This window comes from Aspergillus alliaceus (assembly GCF_009176365.1).
Source record: "Aspergillus alliaceus strain CBS 536.65 unplaced genomic scaffold BDW43scaffold_115, whole genome shotgun sequence".
Taxonomy (NCBI): domain Eukaryota; kingdom Fungi; phylum Ascomycota; class Eurotiomycetes; order Eurotiales; family Aspergillaceae; genus Aspergillus; species Aspergillus alliaceus.
In genome coordinates, this window is record NW_022474798.1 from 1 (window position 1) to 19,055 (window position 19,055).

At 47.8% G+C, this 19,055-nt stretch overlaps 8 protein-coding genes across 8 annotated transcripts; 4 read left to right on the plus strand and 4 right to left on the minus strand.

The window, feature by feature from the left end:
- Positions 1 to 738, minus strand: BDW43DRAFT_29026 (uncharacterized protein). The gene has a single exon (XM_032043488.1). It carries the CDS (start codon positions 621 to 623, stop codon positions 168 to 170), a length of 456 nt encoding a protein of 151 aa, XP_031893733.1. The 5' UTR covers positions 624 to 738; the 3' UTR covers positions 1 to 167.
- A 2,336-nt stretch (positions 739 to 3,074) lies between these two features.
- Positions 3,075 to 3,604, minus strand: BDW43DRAFT_29033 (uncharacterized protein). The gene has a single exon (XM_032043493.1). The coding sequence runs from the start codon at positions 3,433 to 3,435 to the stop codon at positions 3,169 to 3,171; it is 267 nt and encodes an 88-aa protein (XP_031893734.1). The 5' UTR covers positions 3,436 to 3,604; the 3' UTR covers positions 3,075 to 3,168.
- A 719-nt stretch (positions 3,605 to 4,323) lies between these two features.
- Positions 4,324 to 5,644, plus strand: BDW43DRAFT_305003 (branched-chain amino acid aminotransferase, cytosolic; the record flags this gene model as incomplete). The annotated part of the gene is made up of 3 exons (XM_032045715.1): positions 4,324 to 4,738; positions 4,799 to 5,403; positions 5,459 to 5,644. 3 exons carry the CDS (start codon positions 4,324 to 4,326, stop codon positions 5,642 to 5,644), a joined length of 1,206 nt encoding a protein of 401 aa, XP_031893735.1.
- A 107-nt stretch (positions 5,645 to 5,751) lies between these two features.
- On the minus strand, positions 5,752 to 7,401 carry BDW43DRAFT_29045 (AAR2 splicing factor family protein). The gene has a single exon (XM_032043516.1). It carries the CDS (start codon positions 7,304 to 7,306, stop codon positions 5,927 to 5,929), a length of 1,380 nt encoding a protein of 459 aa, XP_031893736.1. The 5' UTR covers positions 7,307 to 7,401; the 3' UTR covers positions 5,752 to 5,926.
- A 409-nt stretch (positions 7,402 to 7,810) lies between these two features.
- Positions 7,811 to 8,857, minus strand: BDW43DRAFT_295383 (40S ribosomal protein uS11). The gene is made up of 4 exons (XM_032044057.1): positions 8,677 to 8,857; positions 8,546 to 8,618; positions 8,258 to 8,418; positions 7,811 to 8,194 (listed from the first exon to the last, which is right to left on the minus strand). The coding sequence occupies exons 1-4, from the start codon at positions 8,741 to 8,743 to the stop codon at positions 8,043 to 8,045; spliced, it is 453 nt and encodes a 150-aa protein (XP_031893737.1). The 5' UTR covers positions 8,744 to 8,857; the 3' UTR covers positions 7,811 to 8,042.
- Positions 8,858 to 9,032: 175 nt separating this feature from the next.
- BDW43DRAFT_295388 (prephenate dehydrogenase (NADP(+))) lies at positions 9,033 to 11,699 on the plus strand. The gene is made up of 7 exons (XM_032044058.1): positions 9,033 to 9,255; positions 9,652 to 9,712; positions 9,763 to 9,874; positions 9,936 to 10,084; positions 10,137 to 10,736; positions 10,806 to 10,937; positions 11,036 to 11,699. The coding sequence occupies exons 1-7, from the start codon at positions 9,161 to 9,163 to the stop codon at positions 11,186 to 11,188; spliced, it is 1,302 nt and encodes a 433-aa protein (XP_031893738.1). The 5' UTR covers positions 9,033 to 9,160; the 3' UTR covers positions 11,189 to 11,699.
- Positions 11,700 to 13,282: 1,583 nt separating this feature from the next.
- BDW43DRAFT_29132 (putative cytosolic regulator Pianissimo) lies at positions 13,283 to 17,932 on the plus strand. The gene is made up of 4 exons (XM_032043600.1): positions 13,283 to 15,358; positions 15,426 to 17,264; positions 17,333 to 17,499; positions 17,575 to 17,932. The coding sequence occupies exons 1-4, from the start codon at positions 13,610 to 13,612 to the stop codon at positions 17,774 to 17,776; spliced, it is 3,957 nt and encodes a 1,318-aa protein (XP_031893739.1). The 5' UTR covers positions 13,283 to 13,609; the 3' UTR covers positions 17,777 to 17,932.
- BDW43DRAFT_29126 (uncharacterized protein) lies at positions 17,933 to 18,709 on the plus strand. Its single transcript, XM_032043588.1, has one exon. The coding sequence runs from the start codon at positions 18,089 to 18,091 to the stop codon at positions 18,479 to 18,481; it is 393 nt and encodes a 130-aa protein (XP_031893740.1). The 5' UTR covers positions 17,933 to 18,088; the 3' UTR covers positions 18,482 to 18,709.
- Positions 18,710 to 19,055: the final 346 nt, after the last annotated feature.

Consider the following 19,055-nt stretch of genomic DNA (forward strand, 5'->3'; position numbering starts at 1 on the left):
GTCACCCACCCAACTACTAACCGGCCGGCGTGTGGCTTAAGTACGGCTGAGCGGACGGGAAGCCCTGTTTTCCACACCCTATGGTCGTATGTACTCAACAGACGATTGAACAAGAGTTTTAGCGCCCAAGCGCATAGTATTTCTTCCTCAGTTGCAACCCTCCTGGATCAACCGCCACAACCAGAGGAGCTAACCTCCCGCCCAACACAAACCGCATATACCGAGTCAAACCACACGCTAGTAGAGCAGGAAGATGCAACAGACGAACGGAGATGTAGACATACTTCTGCAGCGCGGGGGGAGATATCAATCATCAGTGGGTTGCCATCCTCGCCGGTTCGCGGATTCTGTAGGACCTTGGTGGCGGTTCTGATGGACGAAGAGGAAAAGGCGCAGTGCTGTTGAACACGCATGAATGGGGAGATAGTTCTCCGTGGGGGATTTAGTCGGATCGTCTTTGACTCGCAGCTTGCATAGGATAGCTGCCGGCGGGGGGTAGAGTCGCCGAGCGATGGGGAGATGCTCAACCGGGTTTTTGAGGATGGGAGGACTGGAACTCCTCTGCGGGGGAACTGCTGTCGCCATAGCTGGCGAGCCGCGGAGGATAACATCGATCGAGACATAGTCGGGACCGAATGATGTTAGAAGGCGAAGTTGTTTTTGTAGACAGCAAATGCAGTGAAAGTTGAGGATTGATTATCGATCAACTGTTAGTCATATGGATCCGCATGACGTTATTGGTCGATTTCTAGCAAGTCCCGGGCAATTCGGTGTCGGAGTTTTAGGAATATTTATACCTTAATCTATATTTTCATATACGTATTGTTTTTTCATAGAGTAAATAGCCAAGATTCATGATAAAATAACAGATACATGCAAGGCTGCGAGAATGTCGGCTAATAGAAGCGAGCCGCTCCATTTTCGGCCTTCCTCATAGCATGACCAAAAATCAAGCTTAGGACGAAAGGCATGATAGCTTATAGAATCCTTTCCCTGGGCCTAGAAAATACTTCGTTAATTCGCGAACCATGAAACTATTTGCCTTCATGGGGTCATTCCAGTCTTTTGGTAAACTGCAACTCTTTTGTGTCACCTTCGTGGTATACGAGCGAAATAGTATCACGTCACGAGGTCAATATTGAGAAAGGAAGAACAGGTTCCGCCTTAGGGATACCAGGTTGCTGAAACACTCAAGAAAGAAGCGTATGCGGATGGTAACTAGGATATGGGAATGATCGGCGATAAAGCATTCGTGCAAAATGTATCACTTGCCCCGTTCGTCGACTGCGGTTTTGAGCAGGCCTTGACGGTAAGAAAATTTCTTACTAGAGCCGTTCTTCAACTACTTCACTATCTGTTCGCGGCCCTGAAGGATCAATGAAATACAGCGGTATATGTCTACTACAACTGCCCAAAGTGAGCACCGTCTCTTTGGCGGTGGTAGTATGCGCATCAACATTCCAAATTCCTTTCGCGGATGCAGTTTCATAAGCCTGCCCAAAGAAGAGCTGGAAGAGGTCATCATGTTGTTTATCTTTCGCGAGCTGAGGAGTATCTGGGGACAGGCTCGAAGAAGATGAGATAGTTGCTGTGGCACTATCAACGTTCGGGACTATCCAATCTGCCTAGCTTGTCACAATTGAATCTAAACCTAGGGAGGAGGGTTCCTTGCGTTCTTGTTATGCATATTCCGCTGACGTGATGCATGAATGTGGTCGAAAGTAAACTTTTGTGCGGTCTCTTAGGGCCTCGTTATCGGAGAGGCGTAGCTTGACGTGGTTTCAAGGACTCAGGAGAAATCATTAATACTTTAGCAATGCTTATACCACGGGATGTACTTATTCAATTCTAGAAGACAGAGCCGTGGGCGTGGTTGCGGTTGCATAGAGCACTAGGAATTCGGCTATTTTATCAATGATGCGCAAGCTGTCCAGCGTCTCCACGGTTGGGTGAGCGAGAAAGAAAGAAAAAGGTACATGACTGCCCGCGAGAGGGTAAGCTCGAGTCAACCTATGTAAGAACGGCTACGAAAATTTAGCTCCCCTACCGGGGGGGGGTTTAGGTCGCCCTATTCTTATAGAACAAACCTTGGCGAGAAGCGACACAGATCTATTGTAAGCTGGGATTGAAAAAAAAGGATATGTTTCTAACATATTATTTGCGGAAGTGACAATCAAGCTTTGAGAACTAGCACTAGTATAGGAGGTACCTTTGCCAATTGCGCTCCTGGAGAAGAGGTGTACATAAATCTCTTGCTAGGAGATCATCATATGGATATAAATCCTTCAACTTCGATGCTCTACGCTCTCAGTAACAATGTTCTAGAGAAGCTGAGCATCAGAATCGTAAAAGTGCAGGCCAAAGAGTTTACTAGCCATGTATGTTCGCCATTTGTCTATCACGAAGGGCGTTCACAAGCCGTAACGACCAAGAACTCCTCAGAGGGCTAACCAGCAAAGGAACATCTATGAGATCTTTTTCCAGTAGTGGACCATGAGCTTTTATGACTGCTTTGCTCGGCGTCAGCCAATGATGTACTTTTATTCGTTCCTTCAAAGTAACGCCAAGAGTCAGATATTTAATCTCCATTTAGCATAGCGTTATATTTAATTCCTAGTCGGGGTTGATGGTCACCTGAAATATGCGGGCTTGAATTAGTGTGAAGGTAAAGCATAAGTATCTTTATGATTAGAATGCGGGTAAGGAAGGGCCCAAGATGAGTGAAAGAATGAAAATGTGACATTTCTAACTCTCACATGATCCTAGATACTCCCAGCCCCTGCAGCCTATAACAGCTTGAGCATTGGTGAATGCTTCAACTATAAGGCATTTTACTTATCCATCTCTGCCCAAAGGTAGCTCAAAATTATACTAATATGTAAGAGGCTCATAGAGCTAAATTATATGCTTTTCTAACAAGGGAATTTATCAAATGTTTGAGCGCATCATGACTATGCAAATGAGGCCGAGCTATAAATTAATCAGTATAACTACTAGCCAGCTCGATTAAGATATCCTATCTATAGTTTCAGAACAACTAGATCTTATAAACCATAGCTTACTAGGCAAATAAATTAAAGGGAATCATATCATTCGTTTCTAACGGTTATCAAAATTTTATAAGAGATCCAGATCAGACACGAGCATAATTCCTCCCACAATACCTATTCAGCGTGTTAATTGAGCTGCAGTCGAACACCATGGCCCCCTCACCATTTCCGATCCCCCTTTAACGAGCGGAATTCTCAATACTTGCTGAGTCCGATAGTGTGGAAGAAGGCATGGGCAAATTGTCCCTACTAGGTATATTAGTGCACCGAAAAATGGGAAAATAGGTAAACAGCCAATGTCCAGCTGATGCCCAGAGAGGAGAAGCCTTTGATTCCTACGGCAAAACTCCAAGTCCGCTCCAGTAACCGCAATGGGCACCCACATCTCGGCCTAGATAATAGTACTGCTTTTGAGTTAGGGTTATGGTGCATCAGTATCTCCTAGTGCAATGTGAACAGCCCTTCTCCGACCTCGCAGCTATGCAGTGCGGTCAGGTTATGGTATGATGCCAAGAGGCATAAATTAGAAGATAAATTATCCTTTGCTTACCACCCATGCAGAAGTCTATTTAAGGACCATGCATTTGTCTAGTTTGAAATGTCAGCATCACTCACATCAATACTTCCCCCAACCTGGTATTTTATATTTTTGTCAGTCTGTCTTTATATATAATTCCCCTTGAAGCCAGGAACTCGCAGTGAATCGATAAGGATCCAATTCATTTCTGCTTTCACCGCCCCCGGTTAGCATCGGCACCTTGATAGAGGGGCAAAGGCGGTGGGGCGATCGATAGAGGTTTTTCTGCAGGTAGATAAAGCGTTCCAGAGCAGTTCTCGACACCAGAACAAGTCTCATTCGATAATTCCAGGGAACGGACCCAGTAGTCAATGGCAATTGATTCCTGTCAAACATTCTCTGGGGCGAAAAGTTGCCGTGGTAGCTCGGATATCGAAGGCAACGTTCCAAACAATGAGTCGGTCCCGAGAAGAAAAAATCTTCTACGCCCTATGTCTCTGAACCTTAATAGAAGCCAAGAGAAGTAATTGGAGGACCCTTCACTCTTCTTCCTCGTATAAATCTGCTCCGATCTAGTATTTGTATAACGTATTGCCCACAAACCAGTGGACTTCAGACCTGCCCCGATCTCGCACCCTTCTCGTTCGGAAGTTGCACGAGTGCTCTGTGACTCATACCGCACGGTTTATATTTCCGCGACCACCTTAAACTCCTCAGATACCTGTCCAGACACCTGAACAGTGTGAAACATTCGCCATGGGCTCCGTTGCACACTCCACAGCAGAGCTTGATGCCTCTGTGGTCAAGATCACTCGGTCGACAAATCTCCGCCCGGTCCCTGAACCCGGCTCGCCCGAGGAATTGAGCCATTCGTACTGTACGGACCATATGGTCACTGCCCGATGGACCGTGGCCAATGGCTGGGAAACTCCCGAAGTGAAACCATTCGAGAACCTTAGCATCCCTCCCACCGCATCTTGCTTGCACTATGCCACCGAATGTTTTGAGGGTATGAAGGTGTACAGAGGATATGATGGCAAATTGCGTCTGTTCCGACCGGATTGCAACGGAGAGAGACTGCTCATGAGTTCTCAAAGAGCGTCTCTGCCTAGCTTCCGGTATGAAGAGCTGAAGGTTCTCATTGCCAAGTTGCTCCAGATCGATGGACCCCGTATGTGACCTTGATCTTGCTCGTGACAGTTGTTTTCTCGGCTAACCCAATAATTCATAGGCTGGCTTCCCAAGGACCAACCCGGTCGCTTCCTCTATCTTCGCCCTACAATCATCGGCAACGGCCCTCATTTGGGTGTCCAGACTCCCAAGGAGGCCCTCCTTTTCATTATCGCCGTACCATGGCCTGATCCTTCCAAGCTGAAGAAGCCTGAACAAGGCACTAAACCCGGCTTGAAGCTTCTCGCCTCAACCCCCGATACTATCCGTGCCTGGCCAGGTGGTTTCGGCTATGCAAAGCTCGGAGCGAACTACGGTCCCTCGTTGGTTGCGCACGGCAAAGCTCAAGCTCTCGGCTTTGACCAGATTCTCTGGCTATTTGGCGAGGACCGTCAGGTAACTGAGGCGGGTGCTAGCAACTTCTTCATTGTTTGGGACAACAAGGAAACCGGAAAAATTGAGCTTGTCACGGCACCCCTGGAGAACCAGTTGATTCTTCCCGGTATTACTCGCCGTAGTGTCCTTCAGCTGGCACGCTCAGAATTGGCCAAGTCTACCGGTCCCCTTGCTCCGGTAGAGGTTGTCGAGAAGACCTTCACTATTGGTGAAGTCGAACAAGCTTGGAAAGAGGGCCGCATCATCGAAGCTTTCGTCTGCGGTACTGCCGTAAGTTACACCCCGCAAGTAAATTTCAAGTAATGATATGCTAACGATAAGGTAGTTCTTTGTCACCCCAATTAAGCTTATCCGGAACGGCGATATTGATATGGATATGCTGGAGGCTGGGGCAGCCCGGGCCGGATATGCTGCCCAGATTAAATCTTGGCTCGAGGCCATCATGTACGGTAAGGATGGCAAGGAAAATCATGAATGGTCCTACATCATTGAAGGAGAAAGCGAAAAATGAAGGGCAACGGGGAGATTTTCCATTCTTGGAGATGAAAATGAGACGCTTAGGCGGGGTATTGTACATAACACGAGAGACGATGTCACAGGGTCAAGGATCCTCATATATTACATATCATAGATCATAGATGTAATTGAGCGTTTTGTTTAATGTTTTTGGCTTTCCAGTCCGTATCCCCGATTTGCTACGATTACCTAAGAACATGACACCGGGATAAGGTAGTTTATATGTAAGGATTGACACCAACTCTTCATTAGTGCATGTCAATTCATACCAATGTCACTATTCATCCTGCGTCATGTTGCCTTCACCCAGGTCTACCACAACGGGGGCATATTCTCCCTTCTCATCGTCCTCATTGTCGCTCATGTCCATTTCAACTTGCTCCCCATCCTCTAACTGAAGCATGCCTCGCCGTACAAAAGCGCCACGATTGAGCTCCCAATCGTATTCATCTTTCACCCATGTTTCCAGTTTCTTGAAACTATCCTTCACCGGTTGCCCGGCATCCTCAATAACTTGATAGAGCGACGTCCTGAACTTCATCAGCAGCTTTCGTAGAAACTCTCCGCCCTCTTCCCCATCAAGGTCGAAGAACCCTCCTTCGATATCGTCACATCTTTGAAGCTGTAGCAAGAGCAACCGGAGCACGTTACTCATAAACTGCTCTCTCTCATATATGGCTCTTTGACAAGTAAGTATCAAGTTCAGTAATCTCTTCCATTGCTGAAGACATGAGTAATTCATCAACGTTAATACCATCAGGAAAGTAAACTGCAGTTCACCCAGGATCTGCGACTCCCCGAACTGCTCATCGACCTCGTTTGATTCTCGGTCCGTAATGGATATTTGCTGTATGAGATCTCCAAGCGCCCAAGAACGATCCTGGGCAGCCTCAGTCCTCTCACGTCCAACAGCCCCCTCCCTCCAAGTCCTCTTTAGGTTAATCGGTAGGAACGAAAACTCGCTCTCCTGTTCCCCAATGACGCCCGCTAGTTTATCAGAGTCCTGACCCGGTTCAGGAATCCCTGGTATGTTTTCACTATCCCTTTGTGCCGTGCTCGCCGAAGTAACCATCCACCTCGGCCGCCCATCCACATCAATCTCAGGGCTCCCGACAACGCGTCTCAAAAGCGTCGGGGACAACCGGTCCGTGAGACCTTCCCAGTCCCGTCGACCTTCCTTCTCATTCTCGTCGTCCCCAACATCCCGCGATTGAGCCTTTCCTCCAGATGACGTTGGCACACGACTGCGGTAGCGGAATAACCCTCCACTTTGCCAAACAGCCGCTAGATTGGCCTTATGCCGCATTGCTTCCTGTCTATCCGCACCATCGCTAGCAAGTAAGGGTGCCAGGGTTTCGGCCTCCGTATCCCATTTCCAAACAATCACCTCGTTTCCTAGATTTCCGAGCGGGGCCGAAATTAACGCACCCTCATTATTGTGCCCGGCTACGCTGATATCGCCGACGTAAAACCACCCGCCACTCCTCAACGACAGACTTTCTGTCGTTCCTGTGTAGAGAAAGTGCCATCCATCGGGTAGGTCGCGGATGCCGTGGAAATTCGGCGTGGATGTGAAGGTAATGAGGTCTATGCCGACTAGAGTTTTTGGTGGTAGGTGGGGTACGAGAATGGTGGGAGACGGAGTCACGGAAGCCATAGCTTTAGTTGTTGACGAGCGACTGTTTGGGGGATATCAAGGGTGAGCTGGCTAAGTTTGCGATATATAGCTGCTCTAATCTCTGGAGTTGTTAAGTCAAGCACAGCTGTAGGTCCTGCGATGACGGAGCTTGTCGCAAATAGGCTCGTCCTAAGCTGTTTGGTTGGCTCTACTTGGCCTTTCCTAGCACTCAGTAGTTCAACATGCAGCGCACTTGAAAGCAAGCCGGCCAATTAAAACTGGGTAGCAGAGAGGTGTTCGCGCAAATCTCAGCGCGGGGTGGTGGGAAGAGTCTGGCCTGGATCATAGTTAGATAAGCTTCCGATAAATCCTGACCTTATCGAAGTATTTATTTTCTTAGCGTTTCCACTACCATGGGAAATGTCCGAGCTGGCAGTGGGAATTATTTAAGGATATCAATAGTGTCGAAATTACCTCCACCGGCTCTAGAGCGCTCTAAAACATGTGATACACCACTACTAGTTCTCTACGACAGGAATATAAGACAGACGGTTCTAGTTGAGGTATATTGACGAGGTAGCTGCTGTTTCAGAGACTACTTATGCCCAAAACCGAATAGAAACTTTTTGGATATGAAAAAATTGAAGACCAGGCGATAATAGCCGTTCTTCGCGTTTATTCCATCCACATCCGCAGGCAGAGTACTCTGCTGGTAGCCTCCCATCCAGCCAAGCAAAAAGCTTGCCCAATTTGGAGAAGACGTACCCGCACATACCTACAGACGACGACCACGGCGACCACCCTTGCGACGAGTAGAGTCGGAGGGGGTGGGTGTGACGTCCTCAATGCGGCCGATTCTCATGCCAGAACGGGCAAGAGCACGGAGAGCGGACTGAGCACCAGGACCGGGGGTCTTGGTACCGTTACCTATGATGGGGGTTTAGTCCTCCGGCTGGTATTCCTTTTCCGAGATGTGTGAACGCTACTTACCACCGGTAGCACGGATCTTGATGTGGAGAGCGTTGATACCGAGCTCCTTGCAACGGGCAGCAACATCCTGGGCAGCCAACATGGCAGCGTAGGGAGAAGACTCGTCACGGTCAGCCTTGACCTTCATACCACCGGTGACACGGCAGATGGTTTCGCGACCACTGTAATCGATGGGTTAGCCTCGTGTTCCTTTGCCAGCTCGATATTCCATATTCCATCTCCGACATATCAATCTTTATGCGAGGGAAAATCGTATGAAGGAGTCATAGGAAAAGCGATGCGACGAACCTCAGATCGGTAACGTGGACGAAGGTATCGTTGAAGGAGGCGAAGATACGAGCAACGCCGAAAACGAGCTTGCCTGAAAACCCATTCTATTAGTCTTGCGCGCAGAATATGAAATTTCGAATTGCACATACCATCTCCGGCCAGAGGGCCGAGAGTGACGTTTTCCTTAGCGGCAGCGGTCTTCTGCTTGGGGGCCATTGTTGTTGTGCTGGACTGTGGTATGGAATATGGAAAAAGAGAAAGAAGGAAAACTGACCCTTCAGTCGACTTGGATAAGGAAAATGGATGGTGTGTGCCCTACGGTCAAATCGCCGACTCTGATTGGATGGCTGTCAAGTCTCGGCCATGGGCAAGCGAGTCGCAGCCTAAGGCGCTGATTGTTCTCAGCGCTGTATTAGTGGGGCCGTTTCGGTGAACAGTCGGCCCGGCGACGCGGTGGATTTCCGCATAAATTCTCTCCTTTCTGCTGACAACTCTCTTTTCTTTTCTTCACACACACTTCTCTCGTTTCGCAATCAGTGCAACGGCTTGATGAATGGTTGATTGCTCTGGCGTGGTTCGTTGGATGATAATTTGAGTCGACCATTCAGTGTATCTTGCTGTTGCTAGCCAAAGATGGTTTTCACTAAGGAAAATGCCATGATCGGCATTATCGGCATGGGTGACATGGGCAAGATGTATGCCCAGCGTTTGAGCATGGCAGGGTGGAGGTAATATCCCCCAATGTTTTTCGGTCTTTGTCAGTGCCTCCCACTGTGATCTCTCGCTTAATAGGTAAGACAACCTTTCCCTTTTTATCCCAGCAATCTCTGTGTTGCCTATCTTTTGGATGATGACTTGAGTGCATTTGGCTCGAGTATGGTCTGGTGGTTGAGCCGTTACGCCATCCTGGTCTATGGTTTACTGCCGGGCTGTCAATGATGTAAAATCTCAGCTACCTATATCTTTTTTGTCTGATCCTAAATCATCTCAATGGCTGCCTTTCCAAGATTAACCTTACGTATTCATGGGCTAATTTGTTATTGTCACCTAGGCCGTCGCGGTGTATTTGCTCGTATATTCCGATAGACATGTTTTAGATACTAACAAGAATACTCCTTTTGAAGGATAAATGCATGTGACAAGCCCGATAGTTTTGAAAGCCTGAAAACAGAATTTGCTGCTCAAGTACGTCTATTGATCACAGCTCACGCTGTTCCTAGACTCATCGTATATAGAAAGGTGTCACAATCTACCCGAATGGACACCTAGTTTCAAGAATAAGCGACTTCATTATATACAGTGTAGAGGCCGGAATGATTAACAAGGTAGTGGCGGAATATGGCCCATGTATGTCTAGCCAAACTACCGCTGCCATTCATTCCAAGCAGTGTCTGACTCGTTGACGCAGCTACCAAGGTCGGTGCCATTGTCGGTGGCCAAACATCTTGCAAAGCTCCTGAGCTGGCCGCATTTGATGAACATCTCCCTTCGGATGTAGAAATTGTATCCTGCCACTCGCTCCATGGCCCTAAAGTCAACCCGAAAGGTCAACCACTGGTATGACATGCGCATCACCATCGGTTTCGTATATATGATAACATTGGTTCAGGTCTTAATACAGCACCGTGCATCGGACGAGAGTCTTCATTTCGTGGAAAACGTCCTGTCATCCTTCGAATCCAAATTCGTTTACCTGACTGGCGCTATGCACGACCGAATCACCGCAGATACACAAGCTGTGACGCATGCAGCCTTCCTGAGCATGGGAACCGCATGGCGAGCGAATAATCAATTCCCGTGGGAGATATCTCGTTGGGTAGGGGGAATCGAGAACGTAAAGATCAATATCACTTTACGCATCTACTCTAATAAATGGCACGTCTACGCTGGTCTGGCTATCCTTAATCCGAGTGCGAGGGAACAGATACGGCAGTATGCTGAATCGGTGACTGAGCTGTACAAATTGATGATCGAGGGTCGTCGAGAGGAGCTTAAGCGACGTGTCAAGGCTGCAGGCGCAGCCGTCTTCAGAGCCGGCACCGAGGGACAGGATCTGTTGCTGAAGGACGAAGTTCTTGACCGTTTCTCGCTCTCGAACGGACCTCGTGAGGAGACCACCCCCAACAGTCATCTTAGTTTGCTCGCAATTGTTGATTGCTGGTCAAAGCTCGGAATTGTTCCTTACGACCATATGATCTGTTCTACACCTGTGAGCACCACTTTATATTTGTTTACAGTATGCATTGATCATTGGCTCACTGCTACGTTACACCTATAGCTCTTTCGTCTTTGGTTGGGAGTTACGGAGTACCTTTTCCGCAACCCAGATCTACTTGATGCGGCATTGGATACTGCTATTGACGACAAGATGTTCCGTTCTGACGATTTAGAATTTACATTTGCGGCTCGGGTAAGTAGTGTTTATTTGGGTTTCCCGAGGGGCACTTTTCAGAACGCATTATCATGTATCTTGGAGTTCCATGTTCAAAGTACTGACATTATCTGCAGGCATGGTCAGACTGTGTTTCATTTGGCGATTTTGAGTCCTACCGCGATCGATTTGAGCGGATTCAGGGATACTTTGCTCCCCGTTTCCCTGATGCCGTCAAGCTGGGCAATGAAATGATGAAGACAATCCTCGAGAAGACGACAAGCAACTAAGCTTTCCAGGAAGGAAGGAGGCCAACGGTACCTGGGTATGTCACATATGAAGCCGAGGACGGTCAAGAAGCAAGCGAGAGTTATCATGAGAGTAACCCGGATTAAGGCTCTCTATAGAGTCTGAGAGAACATAATCTCAGGCATATCACTCATCATATCACCGGATTTGATCGAGATGTGGCAGTCAGTAGTAATACTAGAGTATGCTACATGTAAATAATACCGTGAAGGTTCCGTCGTGGCTAATGATCTACAGGAGGTCGTAACAATAATGACAGTCTCTACATTAGAAGATCCTTGATAAAGCAGCATAAGTCTGAGCATAAGGAATTGCATTTGGAATTATACTAATAACTAGCCTCAATACATGGACATTTTTTGAGATCGAAATCCACCTCAGTAGCTTTCCCGCCGGTGTAAGATAAAAAGTAATATGCTATTCATACAGCGTTGAAGTGCAGTATGAGCCCGTTCTTAATCATGCCCTCGCACCCTGTCACCCTGCCTTGTCCCTGATCTGCACTGCCTCCACCAGTAAGGGTGACGAGTCCGGAGTTCGAGAAGACATAATTACTAAATCTTGCCCCTGGACACATCGCGATCTTGGCAACGTTGGAAATGGGTCTATGGAAACGGAAAATACGTAGGCTAGCATAATAGGTAGAAGGGTTTCGTGAAGTGACAACGCATGAGGCTACATCATAGATTCAATGTCAACACATCCGCCGCTCGACCAGAACCACGAATTGGCGGTTAGTCTAGCTTTGAATTAGGATATTTCCACCAGGGGACAGCCTTCTGGGTTTGTAGATACACCACTGTGATTGTCGATAATCTTTTCTAGGGCAAAGAAGGCTCGGAGCCCTAGCCCAGGATCAAAAAAGAATCAAAAAATAAAGTGACCAATGCAGGCAAATGATGCGAACAAATCTAGGGAAAAGCGGGATTATCAGGTAGTACTGAATCTTAATTATGGGTCAAATTGACAATATACTTACGTATGTCTTTTGGAACACTACGTAGCCATTTATTCCAGGTCTGGCTCAAGGAATGCGCATTCAATATGTTGTGGTACATCAGGTTACGAAGATAATCGAAAGCCACCCAGTAGCCTCCAATGCTGAAACTGAGGTGATCTATACCAATATTACAACTGTTCCTTAAACAATTACTCGATCTCGACCAGTACTTTAGTAATCATGATTGTGGTGTTATTCAGAAACATAGTGGCTTCGGATCTGTCATCATACGAACCAGCGAGCTATCAGAGTTCCTAGTAATGTATATAAATCGATAGGGCCCCACGGCCTGGGGGTAACATTGTGAGTGGCATCTCACTCATGTATGTTATATGAACTCGTTTGCATGCGTGGTGGAATACGAATTAATTATACGTATCAGAATACCTATGATATCCAATCTATTGCACCGATGATATACGGTGAACTTTGCGGGGGATTGGGCATGTTCTACATCTTTGTGATCATATGGAGTAGGGGAGAGTGATGTCACAAACTACCAGCACTGGATCCCAGACTGAGCTCTTCCAAAGCAAAAGCTGGTTGTATCAGAGTAAGGAAAAGCTTAGCTGTGCGCTTTCCAGTTCTGGTGAAACAAACGATATCTCTGATGAGATATTGCAGTTTCCATGAGGTTACGCAAGGGCCCTTGTTTGTGGGATAATTCGATAGTACAACAAAACATCCCTGTATTTCTGTAACATCTGAGAGTTGTCTTATATTTCTCTGTCAGGCTTTCAACTGTCTGGGTTTTTGAGGGTGTAATGGATAAGCTTGATTTGATTCATGCACAAAGGCGTGGAACATATAGCCTTGCTTGCTTTCTGTGTGTTTCTGGAGAGATGGCACGACTCCACTGGTAACCGGGATATCCTGGGATTCAATTTCTCTTTGAATCATATATGTTTGACTGCCGTGTTACTAAAATGCTGATCAAGATGTGATTTATATAGTGGAAGTTGCAGCGTTGATAGAATTAGCAGCCTGAGGCCATTTATAGGACCTGGTTAGTCAGCGGACAACGATCACCTGAAACCACCGGTAGGATGGGGCTCAGATCTCCCATCGAGCAACTCGTGGACTTGCTTCTTGATTTAAAACCGTCATCTGCTGTTCCGTGGTACATGTGAATTCCTGATCACACTCCTATACGTTCCCGATTACCCCCTCCTCTGGCCTCCAACTGAACAGCTCTTCGCGACTGCGGCCTCTTCCCCCTCCCTTCCATACCGGACCCGCTCTCTAGCCCAACCGATTCAAGCGCGCTCGATCTATATTCACGAAGATAGCTTTCGTCATCGCGGTGCTGGTCGAACTTCCCTCGGTGAACTCAATGCGGCCCTCCATCCTTCATCTCATTCGTGACAGGTGATAGGCATTCATTACGGCTAGATGGAGATCTATGGCGTCCGGATATAACTCAGCGTTCTCGGCGACTTCGACCCAGCACCGCGCTGTGGGAGATGGGCGGTCATATTCTAGCCTGGATGATGGCTCGGTGGACGGCAGTTGGCCGGGGGCGGCTTCGCGGTCAGGGAGGAATACTCGCTCGGAGTCTGGAGGCAGTGCGACTATCGGGTTTCGGGCAGCGCCGTCGCTGGCCCCCTCTTCTGGGTCTGGGGGGCCAGGGAGCTTCAGCTCTGAGCTCCGGAGCATGAAAACATCACGGAGTACAACGCCACGTCCCGATACTACGACGTTTAGGCGAAGAGGAAGCAGTAACGTCGAGCCTGATGACCTGTCCAGTACCGAGGAGCGCCAGGCTGCGATCCGAAATAAGATTGCGAAGGAGATGAAAATCAAAACAGGGACGGAGAATATGCTCGAGGCATTGCTGGCCAAAAATCCGAAACACACAAAGGATCAGAGGTTAAAAGTAGAATCAGAGTTGAGCTCGTCGAATCGAAAGCTCGCGGAGTTGCACCATGAGCTGGAGGAGGAATTGTTACGTGCGCAGGCGCCGTCCACCCCTCCTCGGAGTCGTTTGTCGTCTTTGTTTCAGGGCAGCTCCATGCGATCGCCCTCTCGGAGCAATGTCAATGTAGAGTTGGACGATGGCCAGCCGGAGGACGGAGAGGCGGAAATGGAATCGCCGACATATGTACTTGCGGAAACATTGCAGGCTTTGGAGATCGAAGGCATGTCGCCGGATTACTATGTCGAGCGCGCAAATAGCCTGGTCGAACTCTTCAAACGACATCCCACCTTAAAGTACGACCTAGCTTGGTCTGTTTTCGGGTTGCGTGTCCAGGTCATGCTCTTGAGTGACAATAAGGAAGTTGTAGCAGCTGGGTACAGGTTGACCCGCTATGCTATCGCAGATCGGAAATCGCTCCAGATCATCCGCTCATTACACACGGACGAGCTAGTAATCTTGTCGCTTGTCAAGGAGAGCAAAGCGAGCATCGAGCGCGAGCAAGCCCTGAAATTCGTCAGGGCTTTTCTAGACGTCAAGGATGGTGTGCGTGAAATCTCACGCTCTGTGGTGCGGACTATTGTCTCTGTTGCTGAGCATTACGAAGATCGCCTCCGAAATATTTCAATTATGACTCTCGCCGAAATCTTAGTCAAAGACCCGGAGCTTATCGCATATGCTGGCGGCTTTGCAATACTACATGACGCTCTAGCAGAAGGGACATTTGGGGCTTCTGAATCTCTGATAGGGAGCTTTCTACATGTTCTTGACACACCACAAAGCAGGAAACACCTGCAAGGAGGGTGTGAGCTTGAAGCTGTTCTTGCACCCTTCACTGATTCATTAGCCGACAGCATTCGCAACGGTCGTTTAAAATCATCAGCTAAAGCTATATCGGCAATGCTCAAGAGCTGGCCCGGCATATTGGTTCTCGCAAGGAATGGGGGGAAGCCCTTACAGTCGCTCTTGGAGTCCTTGCACTACCCAGATTCGCAGGCTAGAGATCTGATCATGGAGCTCCTGTTCGATGCTTTACGGATTAAACCACCGTCATGGTCTTCATCTTTCCTTGCAGGTCGGCGACTCACAACTTATGGCAGAGTCTCAAATCTTCGGTCAGAGACTGACGCGAAACAATATCGCGGATACTACGACGACAACGAGAGTAAATTTGACTTGACAGCACATTTTTCTACCCTCATCCTTGCAACATTAGTGGATGCAGGATTGTCAAAGGTATATTTTCTGTTTCACTTTGTTTAATATGAACTCGTGTGGCTGCCGATCATGCTAACAGGCACAGGCTCTCTCTGAGCTCATCGAGGATGAAGAAGATCTGTCTCTTAGACGGAAAGCAACATTACTCTTGACAGAAGTCCTGAAGTTAGCCCAGCACTCTTTACCACAGGAGATAAGCTCCAAGCTTCAGGTCCTCCCGCACTTATTGCCCGCCGCTATCCAGTTCGATGTTGAGAATCATGATGTTTCTACGGCTACAATTTATCAAATTGAAAGCATAAACAGAACGTTGGCACGCTCTGTTGGTTTCTCGAATGGACCTGGGCGATATAGTGTGGATGTTGATATTTCAGCCTCTCTTCTGTCTAGTGACCAAAGCAAAGACAAGATGAGCCCTACAATGGATGAAACCCAATTCCGCAATGCGATTCTAGAAACGCATGTCTTGAATACAGTGAATTACCTAAAGTGGAAATGGGATCTCATCCACCGCATTGTTGAGGGACCCCTGACAAACCCCAAGAGGCTAGACGAGGCGATCAAGGGATCAAAATTCATGAAGCGACTCATGGGGTTCTACCGGCCTTTTAAGTATAGGTTCTCCATGCTCCCGAATACGAAGCCCAACCAACGCTACGTTCGAACAGGTTGCGCATTGATGCGCACCCTAGTCTCAATCCCTGAGGGAATTAAGTACTTAGCCGAGAATAAATTTCTTAGACAGGTTGCGGAATGCCTTGCTCAGGTTGATCGTATGAGCGGGCTAACGTCATCTTCACCATTGTTCTCCCGAGAGCAAATGGCCAGCACATTGAGCGGAGGGTACTTCGCCCTTCTAGGGACATTGACCGGCGACACCAATGGGCTTTCTATGATGGAACGGTGGCACATGCTCAACATGTTTTATCATATCATTGAGCTTCGGGATCGAGACGACCTCATACAGACCCTCTTGGGCAACATGGACTACACAAAGGACAGTCACTTGAGAGTGATGCTATCCAAGGCTCTCACAACGGGCTCCAAGGATACTCGTATCTTCGCCACAAAATTGCTCCGAAAGTACGCGGTAGGGAATGTTCCACTTTCTCCACAGATGGCTATAGGCAATGCAGACTGGGTTGTTAAATTTCTTGTCACACAACTGTATGATCCTGACGTGTCCGTATGCCAAATAGCTGTGAAGATCCTCGAAGAGGCATGCAATCATCGAGACTATCTCGAGTTTGTGGTCAAATGCAGGCCGTCCCTTGACCACCTGGGTGAAATCGGCGCGCCTTTGCTCTTACGGTTTCTATCAACCTCAGTCGGCTATCATTATTTAGATGGACTCGATTACATCACGCAAGAAATGGACGATTGGTTCTTGGGCCGCAACGATGCATATGTGGGTCTAGTGGAAGCCGCTTTATCGCGGGCCTACGTCGATCAACCGCGAAGGGGCAGTTTCGTTCCTGAAGATCTCGTGGATCTGCAAGACATCGGGCTGGTCCCACCACATTTCTACCGCGAGCTGGCCCGTACCGCAGAAGGCTGCAAGCTTCTTGAGCAATCGGGCCATTTCAGCGAATTCGCTTGGACCATCCGCGATTTCCGACTGGACGATGAAGACACTGAGATTTTACTCAAAGTTAAGGGCTGCCTCTGGGCCGTTGGCAACGTTGGCTCCATGGAGTTGGGCGCTCCGTTCCTCGAGCCTGATATTGTTGAGCGTATAGTTAAAATCGCCGAAAGTGCTGAAGTCCTGACGATGAGGGGAACCGCATTCTTCGTATTGGGGTTGATCTCCCGCAGTCGACATGGTCTCAAGGTACTGAGAGATTTCGGATGGGACTCTGCTATCGATCAGAAAGGAAATTCCCTAGGACTGTGCCTTCCCACCGATTTCAATAAATTGTTCCTGGTATGTACTCAACTATGACATCTAAAAGGAAATTGTGGCCTGTGACTGATTGATCTTTCTTTCTGCAGGTGGAATTCCCTTCACATTCAAGAAATCAAGAATCCAAACGCTTGTCTCATGACAAATTCAAGGAAGCCACCACCGATGCAGATGCCACCAACCAAAAGATCCTAAAGCTCATCGTCGATATGGGAAACACTGTCTTGTCCAAACGAGCGGCGGCGGATCTTCATAGGTATAGCCCCCCTCTTCCCCGAACCATACCGTCTTGAACAGAACAGTCCCTCTAACCTTACCCGTCAACCTACAGCATGAAATCAAAGCAACCCGAACGATTCCACCAACCACACTTATTCCGCAAAACCCTCAGTATCCTCGAAAGCCATCACTTCCGTCTTCCAGCGCGACGCTTTGCCCTTGACCTATTCGATAAAAGTGTCATGCGACGAATCGTAATGGAAGACGAGTCCGACACCGACTCAGAAGCAACCTCCTCCCAGGAATCAACCTAAGCTAGCGACATCAGCTTCTTTGATCTCGCGCCTTCAATCACAGTATAAAATCCACTGTAACTCGGATGACTCTATTCCGCAAAGCCGTAGAAAGCCATAAATGAATGGCGGTACTACTATGGGCAAACTGGGGACAAGGTGGCCACACTGTTAAACCCGCAGACGCTCATAAACCAGCTTGAGGTCGAGGTCAAGGATACCAGGCCAGTTACTCCAGTCCACGCACTTCTGCGCGCCATCGTCCCGCCATCGTCCCGCCCTTGACAAAGTGACGAACAGTACCGGGAGAACGAGCCCAAGACCAAAAAGCCAATGGAAGCCACACCCGCCCAGGCCATGGAATTGCAGCAAGCCAGAACACGGAGCCTATTAACTTTCGATTCTCCACCACTCTTTCACTCTGTCTCCGCCTCTCCCTTTTCTCTTTTCCCTTGGAACTGTGTTATACCCAACAGTATCATAGAGTCAACTATCCATATGCATACATACATACATACACCCCTAAGTTCACCGGATCTGGAACAGATTCTTACAGCTATCTTTTTGGTGCTACGTTTTCTTCATTCTGGTTTGGTACGACGTTGGATGGCTTTTGTCACGAGCAATGAAAGGATGCCAGCATGTGAGATGTTTTATTGTGTGTTTTGTTATTGTTTTGCTCGCTTCTTACTTGCCTTACTTCTGGTAGCCTGTCTGGATAGGTGATCTATATCTGTAAGGAGAACTACGAATGCAGAACAGTCAGGGGACGACTTTCAGGAAGAGGACTTGTGGGTGTGCCCCTTTCTGCTAGGTCGAATCGAGGGGTCTATAGGTGGTAAGAGTTACGTCGGTATACAATAGGGAAATCTATATTGTGTTTAGGTATGCACATATACTAACGAAATTCAGGTTAATTTTATTGACTGAATACTAAACTCCTTAGCATCACACATTTGTATTGAAAATTAGTCCTCATAGACCGCTAAAAGTTTCCCACTTGTAAGATCTAGAAATTCACTTTCTTCCACTATGACTTGTCTCTACTAGCGCGGCTTAAGTGGACATTTTCAAATAGTAGGGTCTCGTCTAATAGTAGCGGTCTTTCTACAGTTCTCTATAGCCGAGGACCGTATAGACCAGAGTGAGCCATTAATTTCTCTTCGTATTACTTCTATTACTTACATATGGTGTAGCTGTTGTGAAAAATAGAAAAGGACTACTAGGTCCTGTGAACTATAGGTTTAATGGATTAGTTCAGCACGCATTTTTCGTGCGTTATATCCAGTCGTATTTTGGT